The sequence below is a fragment of the Erpetoichthys calabaricus genome, chromosome 16, assembly GCF_900747795.2.
Source record: "Erpetoichthys calabaricus chromosome 16, fErpCal1.3, whole genome shotgun sequence".
Lineage (NCBI taxonomy): Eukaryota > Metazoa > Chordata > Cladistia > Polypteriformes > Polypteridae > Erpetoichthys > Erpetoichthys calabaricus.
In genome coordinates this window covers 58,016,392-58,028,739 of record NC_041409.2, presented here as the reverse complement: position 1 = coordinate 58,028,739, position 12,348 = coordinate 58,016,392, and the positions used below count along the sequence as shown (strand labels likewise).

The window sequence follows — 12,348 nt, the reverse complement described above, 5'->3', positions numbered from 1 at the left end:
AGTAGAAATGTCGAGAATAAAGTCAACATGTCATCACACTATTACACAGTACCCAGGTACATTACAAAGTATTGAAAAAAAAATAAAACAAGTACAACTTGGCTTGCAGTGTTACCCAGTAATATAGAAACAGTTGTCACAGATTTGAACATAATGGTTCACATCTGACCTTTTAAAAACCAAAGTATCTCCAGGCAATGGACGTGACTCTTTTTTCAGCAAAAGTTCTTCTATGTCATCATGTTCAACTTTATCGTCTGCTACAGCTTCAGTTTCGGAATGTTCTCTGTCTATTTGCACAGCGCAATACCTCCACTACCCCATGTAGTGCATTGCATACCTATTTAGCAGTGTAGCAGTAAAAAAGAGTCCCCACGCAACACCTCCACTAACGCATGTACTCTGTTGTATGTGTTTAGCGGTGTAGCAGTGAAAAAGGTCCCCCCTTGAACAGTTTCCCACTGTGCCACATTCCGAACGTTGTTTAGGCAATTTAAACCGGTGTTGCAGTATAAGAAAAATCCATATCATAACAAAAATAAAAAACAGTTTTTCGGTGTGAACTGGTTTACCGCCCAGCACTACTACCCAGTGGGTTTACTGTGCTGCTTCTGTTTGTATTTAAAGCACAGTATTTTTATTGATTACTGAGGATTAGACTGGCAAACACAGGTAATTAAGTACCGGTAGGAAGGTTTCATTTTAGGCCAAGCAGCTATTGAGGTGAACTGCATATTTTATTTAAATATTATCATTAGGAAGGAGAAAAAGCAAATGGCATAATGTAGAAATGAATGGAGTGTGTGGAGTATGCTTGTTAGCTAATGTTAAGTGTTGAATTTATGATATTTAAAGTTTGGAGAAATGTGAAATAACATACAGCTATATATACTTGTATTTCACTTTCATTTAGTAGTTAAAATAACAAGGTGTTGAATAGCATCCCATTAAAGCCAGTTTGGCTATAAGGGGAATTAGAATTAGTATAAACAACTGGCCTTAATTTTTTTTTTTTTTTTTTTTGGGGAGTATGTAGCAAATCATCCCAAAGATACCTCAGGAATGTAAATAAGCTCTTCCATAAGAAAGGAACTCCTGCTATTCTACCCAAGCAAATTCCAATTACAGTTCATCAGCTTTTTGTTTTAGAAAGTTGGCATATTAAATGCTGTCATTTGTGATACATGTCCAAGTCCTTTTTTAAAGTGCCACAAGTTTGTCAAAATAAACATATACTGTATTTTCTAGATACTAAATAATGTAAGCTGTTGGTTGAAGCAAAATACTTTGTCTAGCAGATATATTGCTGTTTCACTCTTGGCATGTAACTCTTTTTTCCAACAGAACTTCAACCTTCTTAAATATGAAAGGCGTAGCTTGTGTCTTTTAAAGGAATACAGAGTGATTGTTTTTGTGTTTTCCACATATTTCAATTATTATGGATACAGCTAATGTATGAGGTGTTTTGACATTCCTAATTGATATCTGGCTAATATTTTCACTATTATCACAACCACAAAAAGTACTTTTAAGTATCCCACACAGGAGTACTTTTAATGTAGATACTGATTTATAAAATGCTGTAGAAACAAAAGAAAAGGAAGATACAATGTGCATCATTTTGTTCACATAGAGCTTGAAGTGTACAGTCTTATTACAGAGGTGGAAGCACATTGCACTAAATCCTGGATTTAGGACTCTAAAAGAAAAATGAATATATTACTTTATGTTGAAACTACAAATACAGAATCACATATTGTACATTCATTTGAGCTAAAGCATGTCACCACGTGAAGACAGAACATTTACATTATAGTATTCAAAATGGCAAATACTGTACATGTACAGTGGAGGAGCAATGTATATACTTTACTATATAAAAAGATAAATAAATGTGTACTAATTTTTTCATAAGTTCTGCAATATCTGTTGTGGTTTAGAGAATTTATTTTATAATTATACTGTAGTAATAAGCCTGTGACATTTTAGTGTTAATCAATGAAAAATTATACCATGAGCCATAGTATTTTCAGTGATTATGTAATGCCTTATCGGTTTATTTCACCATGTGGTAGATTTCTTAGTTATAAACCAAACAGGAAAATGTTTGTAACTTTGAGGTTATCTTTCGAATTTTATTTGGAGGGGATCTAAATCATTGCAAAACCAGTAATTAGATTGGAACTTTTCTGGTATAAATGGTACATCATCAGGTTAGAATCTTGGTTGTTTGCATTTAGAGATGTTTAGTCTAATATTGTGAAATTCTCTGAGGTTGGAAAGAGATAGTTAGGTCCATAAATATGTGGACAGAGACAACTTTTTTCTAATTTTGGTTCTGTACATCACCACAATGAATTTTAAATGAAACAACTCAGATGCAGTTGAAGTGCAGACTTTCAGCTTTAATTCAGTGGGGTGAAGAAAACGATTGCATAAAAATGTGAGGCAACTAAAGCATTTTTTTAACACAATCCCTTCATTTCAGGTGCTCAAAAGTAATTGGACAATTGATTCAAAGGCTATTTCATGGGCAGGTGTGGGCAAGTCTGTCGTTATGTCATTATCAATTAAGCAGATAAAAGGCCTGGAGTTGATATGAGGTGTGGTGCTTGCATGTGGAAGATTTTGCTGTGAACAGACAACATGCGGTCAAAGGAGCTCTCCATGCAGGTAAAAGAAGCCATCCTTAAGCTGCAAAAACAGAAAAAACCCATCTGAGAAATTGCTACAATATAACGAGTGGCAAAATCTACAGTTTGGTACATCCTGAGAAAGAAAGCAAGCACTGGTGAACTCAGCAACGCAAAAAGACCTGGACGTCCACGAAAGACAACAGTGGTGAATGATCGCAGAATCATTTCCATGGTGAAGAGAAACCCCTTCACAACAGCCAACCAAGTGAACAACACTCTCCAGGGGGTAGGCATATCGATATCCAAGTCTACCATAAAGAGAAGACTGCATGAAAGTAAATACAGAGGGTGCATTGGTAGATTGGACTTTGCTAAAGAACATCTAAAAAAGCCGGCACAGTTCTGGAAAAACATTCTTTGGACAGATGAAACCAAGATCAACCTCTACCAGAATGATGGCAAGAAAAAAGTATGGAGAAGGCGTGGAACAGCTCATTATCCAATGCAAACCACATCATCTGTAAAACACGGTGGAGGCAGTGTGATGGCTTGGGCGTGCATGGCTGCCAGTGGCACTGGGACACTAGTGTTTATTGATGATGTGACACAGGACAGAAGCAGCCAAATGAATTCTGAGGTGTTCATAGACATACTGTCTGCTCAAATCCAGCTAAATGCAGTCAAATTGATTGGGTGGCGTTTCATGATACAGATGGACAATGACCCAAAACATACACGCCAAAGCAACCCAGGAGTTTATTAAAGCAAAGAAGTGGAAAATTCTTGAATGGCCAAGTCAGTCACCTGATCTTAACCCAACTGAGCATGCATTTCACTTGTTGAAGACTAAACTTCAGACAGAAAGGCCCACAAGCAAACAGCAACTGAAAGCCGCTGCAGTAAAGGCCTGGCAGAGCATTAAAAAGGAGGAAACCCAGCATCTGGTGATGTTCATGACTTCAGGCTACCATTGCCAGCAAAGGGTTTTCAAACCAAGTATTAGAAATGAACATTTTATTTCCAGTTATTTCATTTGTCCAATTACTTTTGAGCCCCAGAAATGAAGGGATTGTGTTAAAAAATGCTTTAGTTGCCTCACATTTTTATGCAATCGTCTTGTTCACCCCACTGAATTAAAGCTGAAAGTCTGCACGTCAACTGCATCTGAGTTGTTTCATTTAAAATTCATTGTGGTAATGTACAGAACCAAAATTAGAAAAAAGTTGTCTCTGTCCAGATATTTATGAACCTAACTGTATCACTGCAAAGCTTGAAAGGAACACTACTCTTCCCTTGTAGGAGTTTTAATGTATGTTTTTCAAGACAATACAAAAAAATGTTTCAAAAGCAATATAGGTTAGAAAATGGTAGCTCTCTGGTGTCTCATATGAAGCAAGAAACTTAAATTTTGAAAGCTGCTTCAGCTCAGCATTCCCCAATATAGAGAACTACAATCACTCTTGCCACAACTTTCAAGTGCATGTGGTAGAAATTGGACCTTCATTGGGTAGTTGTGATATTTAAGTAAACTCTTCATCTTTGATGCTGTCCGCTTAAAGTCAACTTTTACTCAGAAATCAACTGTGTGAACAAAAGGTGCTGGAAATAAAGATTCAGAAAAAGTTGGCGAGGAAGAAACTAGGCAAATAATAGGGACATACAGTAACTGATACTAATTAAGTCTGACATGGGGAGACATTGATGGTTTAGAATGACACTCGTCGGCTTCCAGCAATGCTGAGTTGGGTAGTTCACTGTATTTCCTGCAGAAGTGTTAAAATAACTTGAGAGCCTCCTGGCCTGAGTAAATTTCACTCAACAGTTTTCAGCATTTGCCTGCCGTCCTCTTCTTTATGTCTAATGTTTAATATTTTCTCCTAGTTCCTTACACCATCTCCTGGAAAGCTTTGTAATGGCAATTGTAATTGCATTGGCTATTTGAACCATACTTCATTAGAGTTTACAAGCTCTGACCAACAGTAAAAAATAAAAAACAGATCATATTTATTCTAAGTGGCAGAGATGAGACCAGCCTTTAAAAATAATATATCATTAATGTTATTAATGATATATGAAGATGGTATGTTTTTATTATACATGGCTCTAAATTTACACATCTTTTTAAGTTTTTCCTTTATTATGCATGTTTACTTATGTAATACAGTTATACAAAAACACTCCTAGATCTGTACACATACTGCATAAACAAACTCTTTACTATATACTTATAAGTGTACACATTTAAATATATGTGTTTATTGTTGGTGTTCTAAAACACTACTGGTTACTTTCTGACAGAGCTGACTCCTTCACTGTTTGTGCTTCTTACCTTTCTCTTTATTTCTTAGCACTGACTGAAACTTATTTATTTTAACTTGTTGAACTGTGCAACGTAAGCACTGATGTCTTCTTCATATAAGTTTTCTCACCTCTCCTGGGACATGGCATGGCACTGGGCTCAACTTGTCATCCAACTAAATATTTCTTCTTTTGTCTATGTCCATGTTTTTTTCTCCATGCCGTTGACATAATGTTTCTATTCACCCCACTTTACTTTGTGATTTGTTGTCTTCCTGGTCCATGTAAGAACATTCAGCATGAACTTGAAAGTTCTACTCTTAAATCTTAATTATTTTTAAACTTTTGTTATTTCATCAGATTTAAGTAAATTTAAGAATTTCCTAATTTGTCTGGTCTCCTTACTCTCTTTAATTTTTCTGTCTCTCCGACTCTGAAATTCTCTTTTCAAAAGTAACCTATTCTTTCTACACTTCTTGTATGTCATGTCTCAGTCCACTTATTAATTTTCTTTTTTTTTTATTTCTGTTTCTATTTTGCTTACATCTTTGTCTTTATCTGGCATGTAAATTGCTTTATCCAGTTCAATGTAAACTATGATCAGTTTGCTCTCCTTCTTCCTTTTGATATCTACTATTTGGTAACTTCCATGAAATGTTGAAATAGTACAGAGCAGCAGTTCCCAAATGCCATCCTGGGGAACCCCGTGACTGTTTTTATACCAACTAACTTCACTATTGGTGCATTATTCTTACCTTCTAATTGACCTAATTGTTTAGTGACCTGTACATTTTTTTATTCACTTATTCTATAAAATTCTGAAATATACATATTTTTTGTTCTTAATTGTATCCAAATGCTGACTGATGAATGCTAAAGAGGATCAGTACTTCAGTGCCATATTCACTTGTCTACGTTAAGAAATGTTTCTTAATGAGCACACAAGTGAAAACAGCAATGAAGGAACTTCTCCCCTTTATCATTCAGTGTTGTTTGCACTTGTGTCTGCAGTGCTCGTTGCTGGTTATCAATATTTAGATAGGTTTATTTTTGATCATCTAAATATTTCATAGAAACATTTTAAACAATTGAAATGAAGAATGAAGCACTGATTGTGAAGTGGGTTGGAATATAAACCAGCAGCCATGGACGCCCCTAGACATGAACTAAGATTATTACTATATATTATGGTATGTACCTTTCAAGTTAAAAATGACTGTTTATAGTGTTTTTATGTGAATAGTACATGCAAAGATGTTTGGTTTTAAGTTCAAGTTTGCTGCTGTGTACATTGTACAACAAAATTGTTACTTGCATGTCTCCTACATATTATTGATGTTAATACAATACCAACAACAGATACACACAAAAAAGTAATGTATATATTTTACATATAAGATTCACACAGACCTCAGTAAGCTGGTTGCATGCCCATCGTAATACATAGTCAGTGGAGCACTGGTCTGTATAGCACTCGGCCTCTAACTCACTTCTACTTGTTCTTAATAATAAAAGTGCTGATGTGATTTGAGTCACTTTTTTTAGCAGTGGTTTGGTTCAGGCTTCAGAATAAATCAACAGTTTTATTATAGTGTATAAGGGCTCAATGTGATTGTTTACAAATATATCCACGCAAGAGTATACAACAAAGATCTGTTCGTGACTGAAGGACCTGTCAGGGGAAGTTTTAAAAAACAGCACTGTTTCTTATTTTGTACTTTTTAATGCCTTACCTTTTAGCAAAGATTTTCTTCTAGAACCCTACTCCTGTTCCTACTCATTTTTCTAACTGTCCTGAAGACTTCAAGTCCCTCTCCACTTTAAATGTTTCCGATATTCTGAAACTTTTCAATATTTATCAGAAGTCTAGTTTGTATGTTACTTTGTGTTCCATGTCCTTTTGCACTTCTGTAAGTCATCTTTTTTTTTCTTCATTTTCTATGTAACCACAGCCCCATTTGACTATTCTCTTGGTCCAATTCCAAAATATATTCTTAAGTCCTTCTTGCAGAACTGTTCCATATATCACTTTTTAGTTCTTCAGTTTACACAGAGGCTTTTCCAGAATTCTTAATTTGATCTCCAAGTTTCAAAAAGGCTTCTGGCAGCTATCTAACAAACAGTGAAACCTTTAGTTGATCTGTAATTCCCATTCTTTCTTTCAAACAACCTATACTATTCTGTTCAATCTAGCTTCCACAAATACCATTCTATGGTGATCATTTTGCTTGTTAAAATGGTCTCATCTCTGCATACCCTTCTTGAACTTTTATCACATTTTGATATAGTAAACCTTACTGGTTTCTATTTCCTTCAGTAAATTTGATATTACAGGTTGTTCCAATAGGTGAATAATGTTTTCTCATGATGCTTTATATATTCTAATGTCTTCTCATTACTCACCTCTGTGCAGAATTTCTTCACTTTTCAGATAACAGCTTTGATCGTCAACTGTACTTTTTCTGTTTTTTAAATGAATGACCATTGTGTTAAACTCATAAATGTTTTCCTCAATAATGTCACACTTTCACAATAAGCTACTGTCAGCAGCCTTGGCAAGAAACTTGCATGTCATACTGAGCTTATTGTTACTCCATTTACAGTGTTTTGTTTTTGTATTGGTACTGTACTGTGTCGTGTACGGTAGATCTTAAACTAACAGCTGTATTAAGCTTCTTGTCTTCTTTTTAGAACAATCATTAGTTTTATTTTACCTTTGCAGTGTTGTGTCAAGCACAGAAATGTTTTGTATGTATTGATTTTGCATAGGTTGCTTTGGATGAAGATTTCTACCAAAGAAAGAAGAATGATAATATACTCAAGATGAGGTTGAATGTGAATTTTTTTGACAAAAAGATCTCCAGATCCATTATAGAAAATATATTCCTAATTTCCAAGATTTTCTAATAATGAGAAATATGTTAGGTAGCTGCAAACAACTTTGAAAGGTCGTCACAAAGGATGATAAAATCTCAGTATTTTTTTTATTAATACAGTACAACCACAAACCAAAGGATAGATAGATACTAATAACTTTGAGCACTGTTGATAGTTTAACAATATTTGTAAATATATACATAGTCAATAAAATTTTTTAATTAAAAATATAACTAAGCACATTGTAACATGCTATAAAATAATTACTGTGGGATTTGTGGAATAACTATTAAATGCACACTTTTCAAAATTAATTATCCCCAGGAAAACAAAATTAGTTGAATCATTCCATTAAACATTTAAGAATGTTGTGTTGTAAAATCACCAATAATACCATTTTCTCTGGTCCCTCTGATCAATTCTAAACTCTGGGCCTCTTTATAGTCTAAAAATGTTATTTACTGCATTTCTTGTAGGAAGTGTCCAGACTCCTACAGAGGTAAAACAGGGAGATGGCTAGCAGACCATTTCAGGGAGCACATTTGAGCCATTAATATTGAAGATCTTAAAAAGCCTATTGTGGAACATTTCATGTCCTTTGATCATAGCCACAGTGACGACTTTGTTTGTGTTCTTTTACAGTGATTTTAAATACTGTTTTCAGTGAAAAACAGAAGAAGCTAAGCTTATTCTCAGCCTGGGATCACACATTTTTCCCGGTCTTAATGACCGACTTACTTTTTAATCTCTCCCTTTATCATCCCTAATGGCAGCTTTTCTCACACTCTCAAATTTCCTCCTTTCATCTACCATGGCTTTATTCCCTCCTTACCCTTCTATATATGTTACCTGCTTTTTCATTTTCAGTTGCATATCTGATGAAGTCTTTATAACCAAAGTGCTGTGTCCTTTACCACCTTTTCTTTTCAGTGTGAAAATAACCTCTCTTTTTTTTTTTATATTTATTTTTTTTTTATAACATTCTTAAACATGCTTGGTCCAGTTGAGTGTCAACAGCAGATTTAAGCCTAGTCTGGCTGCAATTAGGCTTAAGGCAGGGCCCAGTCCTGGACAACAGGCCCATCCATCTCAGGGCCCACACTCACAGGTTGAATTCAGAATTCCCATTTACTTGACCTGTAGGTTTAGGGAATGTGGGAAGAAAACCTACATAGACATGGAGAGACCATGAAGGTTCCACACAGACATTGACTGGGTCCATGATTTGAGCCCAGGACTCTGGATCCATGAGGCAGCAGTGCTAGTCACTGTCCCACCATAAAATATTTTAGTCTGTCTAAAATTCACAATATTTCAGTCTGTCTAAAATTTAGAATCAAATTAATGATTTCTTTTCTTTTAAAGCCTATATAGATCAAATTAATGCATAATATACATAAGACAATTATGAACATTAAAAACTTTTAAGTTATAAAGGCATTTATATATTTACCTAGAGGAATCAATTTTGAATTTCTTTCATGCAGAAATTGTTAAAACAAATCAGAATATTCATTATGTGTACTTCTACCCATATGACAGAAAGAGGTAATCCTATTTATTGTGTTATGGCAGGACCAAGAATAGTAACAACAGTATATGGAACATATATCTCTACAGCTTTTGGCCTGTTATGCTTTTGTTTTCTGAACACTGTTTAAATGAGAATGTGTACTGTCACCTTTATCCATATTGGCAAATCTTTTTCCTGACAACACAAGTAAAGTGCAAATCTTTGTAGTGCTGGAGTGCTCTATTATGTCATGCCTTTGTCAAGATTTTATAGCTTTATGCTCTAACTGTAGAAATTTACTAGTAATTATTGATATTTTGTCTAACAAAAAAATCTGCCTGTAGTATTATTTGCAAGATTTGAATAATTATATTTATATAACTTTTTATATTCATTTAAGCTGTTATTTCCAAAAACATGATTTTATATAGAGAGAAACAGACACAGTCTGCTTGCTCATGACTATGAACAAAATCAGGTCTTGTTTCATAAGGTGATGGATCACATTGTGCAGTATAACAAACATTAATGTTGAAACCAGTTCTCTCTAAACGTTTGTGAATGTGGGTGAAATAAGTGGAATTTGGCTGAACCCTGTTTTTCTTTTTGTTCAGCTAAGAGAGATACATTTAATGTAATCAATTTTATTTCAGTAAATGCCTTACTTTTTCAAAAATTGTGCTATAATGGCAAAATTAAACTAGATGAAAATCACCCTATCTAGTATAAGGGGGGCTCTGATGTATTGACACAAATCAATAGTAGGACAACAACATGAAAAATGTGTTTAAAGTAATTTTATGTATTTATTTCAGTTCATTCACTGGTTCATTTTTAACAATGTAATCTGCAACTTGTATGTATGGATCAGTAGCTACTATAGTTTGTTTTCATGTAGACATTAGTCGAAGTGGTGGAGTAGTGTTGTAGCACATTTGAGTTCCATAACAGCCCAGTATAATAGTACATTGTAATCGTGGATCATTGCAGTTTGCTCCTGTCGAAGGCCAGGCTACATGCTCACTTTTTTAACAATATTGCAGAGCCAAAATTCCTGACTTTGTATTATGTAGCATTGCCACCTTCTCTTGATCATTCTGGTGATATAAGCATCACTGCCATTTTGCCAACCATACTGTGATGATGTTAAGCACATCATGTGCATTATGAAATGCGGATGTCATTTTTTTTCCCAGCATCAACGTTTTATTAGACATTTGAAAAGTTTAACGTGTTTGTTTAAAAATAACCATGAGACATGTTTTTTGTTTTTGGTTAATCTGAAAACTCATACTGTCACTTTTCTCATTCTAGGGACTTCTGATCAGTTAGGGTGAAAAGTGAACTTGATTGCCAAAATTCCTATTGATACAAACCTCTGCTCCACTGCTTCTGGTAAGCTTTTGTATTCATTATACTTTGACATACCGTATATACTCGTGGATAAGTTGTGACCTGATTTTACTGTATAATTTCTGGTATTTTATAATGTAGGTTGTATAAGTCGAATGCGGAAAACTCACACTATTGATCCAAGAGATTATGATATGCTAACGCCCACCTGAGAGAATAACCATGGAGCACACTGCCTTTTTTTTTATGTGGGTGCGGCGATGCGCTGTATCAGTGAGTGCTCCTAACCTCTGTCTCTCTCTCTCTCTCTATTGTGCCTACGTGACCTCAAGGTAATACCCAAACTATTCTGAAGCAAAGTTTGCACTGATTTGTGTTTTTTATATCTCACACCCTCATATACCTTTATCGTAAGAGCTTCCCTTATCTTTGATGGAGCGTTCGATCAGAAGAAAATGTGAAGCTGGTTTTAAATTAAACGTCGTTGAAGTGGCAAAATAAATTGGTATTTGCACTGCTGCAACAAAATTCGATGCGTCTGAGAAACTGATGCGAGATTGGAGGGGGCAAGAAGATGTTAAAAAAAAAAAAAAAAAAAGTACAACAATAAGTCGGGGTCTGATTTTATGATCGATTTTTTGGGTTTCACGACCCAACTTATACAACCCCAATTCCAATGAAGTTGGGATGTTGTGTAAAACGTAAATAAAAACAGAATACAATGTTTTGCAAATCCTTTTCAACCTATATTCAATTGAATACACCACGAAGGCAAGATATCGAATGTTCAAACTGCTAAACTTTATTGTTGTTTTGCAAATCTTCACTCATTTTGAATTTGATGCCTGCAACACGTTCCAAAAAAGCTGGGACAGGGGTATGTTTACCCCCCACAACGTCCCAACTTCATTGGAATTGGGGTTGTACATGAGTATATACGGTACATGTGTAGTGTTCAGGAGTACCTTACCTGTCCATAAAATCCAGAAAAAAAGGTCTGGGTGCGTGTCTTTTGAGCATTTTGGTACAACCCTAGTATAGAAAACCTCCTGCACCAATTGTAATTTATAAAGTTTCAATTAGGATTAATCTATCCTGGCTTAATCATACCCATATTATAAGGGTGGGATTCTCTTTTGTTCTAACTGTATACATATATGTTACTAACATTGTAGAGGTAGAGCAGGGATTTACACTAAAGTTACTTATTTTGTTTTCTGTAACTCAGTTTTATTAATTGGCTACATTAATAATGCACAACAGCATATCTTCTCCATCCTGCCCAGATTCATTCATGTGATGTGATTTAGTCTTGTGTTGACTCCATAAAAGGTACCATATGAAAAGACATTAACCTACTCTATTTACTTGATATTTCAGAATCTATTTTACTGAACGTTCACTAACTCAATGGCCAGCAATAATACAGCTAGCATCGCCCAGGCAAGAAAACTGGTGGAACAGTTGAAGATGGAAGCTAACATCGATAGAATAAAGGTACTGCAATTTTGGCTTCCTTAGGTAATTATGGATATGTATGACTATTAGGCTTATTTGCAACATTCTGTATCAATATGATGGTCTCTGTAAGCAAGAAACAGTAAAATAAGATTAAAAAATGACAAGTAGAAAATAAACCTTTCATTATCATCCTCTGTTTACCAGCCATTT

The 12,348-nt window shown here is 34.8% G+C and overlaps 1 protein-coding gene across 2 annotated transcripts in view; it reads left to right on the top strand.

The window, feature by feature from the left end:
• LOC114666377 (guanine nucleotide-binding protein G(I)/G(S)/G(O) subunit gamma-2) overlaps positions 1-12,348 on the top strand; it is a 59,418-nt gene that overhangs the window by 38,241 nt on the left and 8,829 nt on the right. For both annotated transcript variants that reach the window (XM_028821214.2, XM_028821215.1), the window contains exons 2-3: positions 10,639-10,719; positions 12,058-12,174. In XM_028821214.2, coding sequence (XP_028677047.1) covers positions 12,088-12,174 — 87 coding nt within the window. In that variant the 5' untranslated portion in view covers positions 10,639-10,719; positions 12,058-12,087. The remainder of the gene's footprint in view (positions 1-10,638; positions 10,720-12,057; positions 12,175-12,348) is intronic.